The sequence below is a fragment of the Limulus polyphemus genome, unplaced genomic scaffold (genome assembly GCF_000517525.1).
Source record: "Limulus polyphemus unplaced genomic scaffold, Limulus_polyphemus-2.1.2 Scaffold1176, whole genome shotgun sequence".
Taxonomy (NCBI): domain Eukaryota; kingdom Metazoa; phylum Arthropoda; class Merostomata; order Xiphosura; family Limulidae; genus Limulus; species Limulus polyphemus.
Window position 1 is genome coordinate 132,787 of NW_013666786.1, and position 5,250 is coordinate 138,036.

At 30.9% G+C, this 5,250-nt stretch overlaps 1 protein-coding gene across 1 annotated transcript in view; it reads left to right on the plus strand.

Annotated features, from left to right (window-relative positions):
• LOC106462471 (protein kinase C-binding protein 1-like) overlaps positions 1 to 5,044 on the plus strand; it is an 82,587-nt gene extending 77,543 nt beyond the window's left edge. Inside the window, exon 17 of the mRNA XM_022389744.1 lies at positions 2,506 to 5,044. Within this exon, the coding sequence (XP_022245452.1) occupies positions 2,506 to 2,661 (156 nt within the window). The 3' untranslated portion in view covers positions 2,662 to 5,044. The remainder of the gene's footprint in view (positions 1 to 2,505) is intronic.
• Positions 5,045 to 5,250: the final 206 nt, after the last annotated feature.

Below are 5,250 nucleotides of genomic sequence, written 5' to 3' on the forward strand. Positions count from 1 at the left end.
TGGTCATATGACCACTTAGTTTACATAATTAAAAAAGATCATGCCATCTACATAGCTTCTGATTTTACAACCCCTCATCCTTATTTAAAACATATAATTACCTTTTTTTTTCATGAAGGGTTGGAAAGTCAGAAGCTATGTAGATGGCATGATGTTTTTTAATTATGTAAACTAAGTAGTCATAAGACCATGGTTTTTTGTATTTATATGGTTGTACAATATTTGTTTTCACACTCCTGATGATAATGTGAGTTGATGTCGAAACATGTAGAATGCCTTTTAAGACCATTGATTGGTCTTAGAATAAATATTTTAATTGTGTACCAAACATTAATCATTTGAGTATTTTAATATATTTTTAATATTTACACAAGTCCTTCGAATTTTAACCTTTTAATAATCCACAAGTATTTTATAAGTGAGCCCATTACTTAACACAGAGCTTTATACCTCATTTTCAAGCTGCCATACAGTTTAACAATGTGCAATTGTGGGCTGTTTTTCAAATGTCTTATATTACTTCTCACAGTCAGGTTGTTCACTGACATTTTAACTCATTTTTAGATAACTTCCTACAGCCTTAGAAATGTACATATCAGGACTTTTTGCAGGCTGAGTCATGGCCTTGAGTGCTCTGTCAGTTCTTTCATTGTCAAGATAGTACTTCACTACATTTGTTGTATGCTTAGGATCATTATGCTGGTGGAAATTGAATCCCCTGCATGATGAGTTATGTTTCATAAGGAATGGTATGATGGATCTGAATCTGTATGTACTTGCCAGTATTCAGGGTGCCATTAGTTTTCTGTAATTCACCAAAACTGTCAGCTGAGAGTCAGCCCTAAAGTGTCTTGATCCCTTTTACACACACAATGTCTCACCATAGATGCTGTATGTTGACTATAATACCATCCTCCTCTCATAAGGATAAGAATTTTCCACCAAATGACTGATTTTAGGCTTTTTAATGTCATCCAGCATTGTTCATGAAATTAACAAAACTTCAGGGAGAGTAAAATTTTTAAAAAATGATTGGCTATTTCATCATTTCAATAACACACTTAAAAATAAAACATGTTGAAAGTTAAGCTTTTGCAAACAAGTGATGCTATATTTCAGCCCAGATACTTTTCTTATTAAAGTTTCGACAAATCAGAATCTAGCTAATACATTCTTCCCAATCTTACAAAATGGTGTGTTTGAAACACAAATTTTTCTCAGAAATAGTTTGTTGAAAAGTTGCACTTTAATCTAAAGAAGGGGTGAATTAAAATATGGCAAGGGTTATCAAGTGGCATGTTGAAGTGATGGCTAAAGATATTGATAGTTTGGCTTACAATGAGTCATGTGGGACTGGTTGGAGAAAGAACCAGCAGTTATGTTTGTTTTTGGAAGTAAACTACAAAAATTTAAGTCAAAACTGTTAAATTAATTAAAAAAGTTAATTCACCAGGAAAAGCTTTATGCATGATATGCAACAAACTGAGATATGGAACTACTAAAATTCACATAGAACTATCAAATAGCTAACCAAAGTTAGTTAGTCTGCTGTAAAATTTCAGGGCATCATATCTATCAAATGTATAAAAATAGACACCCAAAAGCTTCTCATTTTTGCATTGGATTCAAAATGTTTCAACTTCTTTTTTCCTTTGCCTTTTTTCATCCCTTGTCACATCATCAAACAAACTGTTGTTGATTGTTTTCAAATAATTCAAAATTGTATTCACCTATGGAGAACACATATCTCCAGCTTTGCTCATTTCACCACTGTTTGTGTTGTAGCTCGATGTCTGTTTCAGCTTCTTGGATTGGTTACTTCTTCTTGTTGATTTTCGAGAAGCTACACATCCATTGATACAACATGCTAAATGTGTATATTACTGTTTTTGAGGTAACATTTTCACTTGTATCTACAGCAAAGAAAGATCTGTACTCAATCATTATCTATCTGATAAAGACCATATCTGAGGTACTTAACATCACTTTGGAAGAGTTTTGGTTTCATACCTCGGTTATTTCTGTGATTAACAGTGCCAGTTTCATGAACTGTCTTCATAGTCTTGCATACAGCTTTTACTGAAACGTGGAATCTTGTGACAATTTTTCTCATGGAATATCCTTGACCAACTAAAACATCCACAAACTTGTCGTGCAGTATTTCAGTCCTGAGAGCCTTAATTGTATTCACACTACTACTGGACATAGTGTGACTTCATTTACTTCTATAGGCTTCACACTTGTTTGGCACTTTATTGTTTATTGGATAAGAAGCAGACTATCAACATGTGATTCAACTCTGGTGCAGTTTACTTCACACATTAAAGGTGTGGTATTTGATTTTTTTACCCTTTCTCCCCACTGTTTCCGTTATTATTTCCAATACCATACAGTCCAAATTTTTTTTTTTAAACACACAACATGATGATCTTAAAACAAGAAAGTAAATTACATATTATGAATAACAGATAGTATCATACTTGTTTTTTTTTTTTTTATCTGTAGTGTACTAACTGTGGCAAGGAGGCTCACTTCTATTGCTGTTGGAACACAAGTTACTGCACCTACTCCTGTCAACAAGCACACTGGCCAGTTCATGTCGACACCTGTACTCAGGCACATCAAGGTTATGTTACTTCTGTCCCTGTAACAAGTACGTAATTGTATATTGTAATGTATCACAGACACCCTGACCAGCAGACCTGTTTTCAGGTCCCACTTTGAGGTCTCCCAATATTCATCCTTTTCACCAGCTGTTAGTAACCTGCTGTTTCACCACAGGCATAGTGATCTATGAACATACATTTAGATCTCATATCAAACATATTTTGACCATTTTTCACATTCAAATATGTTATTTGTGTTTTACTTCTACAGGCACCATGATGTCAAAAACATCAGATCATTTTACACAACGTCTCCTGATTTTCGTTGCTGTTACCTGAATTGTATTCTGCAGAATGCATGACATTAAAACTGAAAATGATTTCTACATCAAGGTTTCCATTCTTTCTTCTTTATCTTCAGAGAGCATTGATATTTGGAATTAGTTACTAAATGGTTCATTAGAAGAAACTTAAATAGTATATTTTAGTTGCAAATGTCTTTTCATTTGTTGTTTGCAAAATACAACTCATAATAAGAGTAGCATGTTTGATATGTCCATATATAATTGTGTACTGTATAAATATACACTTTGGTAATTCATTCATAAGAAACTGTACAGTATACAAACTTGTACGTTGTATGCTTTCTTTTTCACCAAATAGTTATTACATACATTTTCTAAGGGATTTGTACAAGATGTGTGTTAAAATGCATTCTACTCAATTATAATACTAACAGTGAAATGTGTAGTTTCCCTTTCATCTTTTAGAATTGTTGTATTTATGTATTTGTTTTCTGTACTGTTTGAATAGAAAATACTGTAAAAATTATTTCCAACATTAAATCATCACTTAGAAGTTTTGCCTTGAGATATAAGTCATTTTATGCTTCATTTTGTAAACAGTGATTACATATTGGATTTGATGACTCAATACATAAGTGAACGGTGTTTGGTAACTAAAATTTACAGTAAATTTGAAAAGCGTTTAAATAAAATAGCTTTTACATTTCAATTGGAATAAAATATAAAACTTTTTTGTGTTAGCAAATTTCTTTCAAAATACAGTTATTCAACTGTTTATTTTAATGCAGAGTGAAAGAGACATTTTGTCTTTTCTTTTTGTCACTGCATGAGAAACAACTTTCAAACAATTAAGAAGTTATCATTATATTGATCAGTTTTAATATTTAAAATTGGCAGTCTTTAATATACCAGCACTGCCTGGTTATTAGCAGAATGGTATAGCACAGTTTTAATATGTAAAATTTGCAGTCTTTAATATACCAGCACTGCCTGGTATTAGCAGAACTGTATATCACAGTTTTAAAGATAGCAAGTTTTTGGCCATTTAAAGGTATTTCTATAAGTTTATTGCAAGAAAATTAATGAGTGGTGGTGGTGATCATGATTTTTTAACTTCTTGTCTTTAATATTTAACAAGTTTCAAATGTTAAGTTTTTAATGACAGTATAAATTTTTTGTATTAATACATACAGTAGGGAGTTTAAAGTTGTTTTTGTCAACTAGATAAAGCATTTTGTTGTTTATATATAATCTACTTGTAGTCTTAAATGCACTTGTTTTAAATTGTTTCTGGCATTTTGTTGTCTTAATTAAAAATATAAATTACAATGCATATATGTTTCCAAAACCTCAACAAAAGTACAGACATTATTTACATCAATTTTAAGCTTATCTGGTGAGAAAACTGATTAATATGTTAATGATCATTTTGTGAGCATTATTTTCTGCTCTATAATATTCATTACATTCATTTTAGTTTGCACATTTTGAAAATTTGCCATTAAGAGCAAAGCTACTCCTATGTACAAAATAAAGATACTACATTTTAACTGAATATTAGCTTGAATCATGTACACATATTCTGGCATTTTATCATCATAATTAAAAACAAGTTCTTAAATTAGAATACATACATTTGTTTCCAAAACATTAACAGAGTTACAGAAAATTTTTACATTAATTCTGAGTTTTGATGAGAAACATTGAAAATGTGTTGGTGATATTTTTGTAAGCATTACATTCTGCACTATAACATTCATTACATTTATTTTATTTTGCACATTTTAAAAGTTTATTATTAATAGCCGAGTTACTCCTAGTGTCATCATGAAGAATATGTACAAACTAAAAATGGTACATTTTAACTGATTGTTAGCTTAACTCATGTACACATGTAGTATTTTCTAATGTCTTTCATGTTTTTAGAGTAAAAGCACTTAGTATTTTGATGGACAGTTTGGCATTTAACATTTTATCTTGGATATCAATAAAAACAATGTCACATGCAACTGGAAATCTGATTAACAGAAATTTGTATATGCCTGCTGACAGGTGGAATATATTAATAGTCATTTTATTTTGGGTCATATCTGTACTTGAATTTCTTGTAAATAAAGTACATTGGTTCATCAAGCCAGATATAATGGAATTAACTTACTTGTAGTTTATCCAAATATAGATCTAATTGTATCTTATTACATTTTTCTAAAATCATAAATAATATTCAACGTTAAACTGGTACACAATTAAATACATTCCATTTAGGCCTATCTATGGCCTTCAAAAAGTTGACGACTCTACATGTTTTGACGTTACAACATCCTCCTGAGAACGACGTT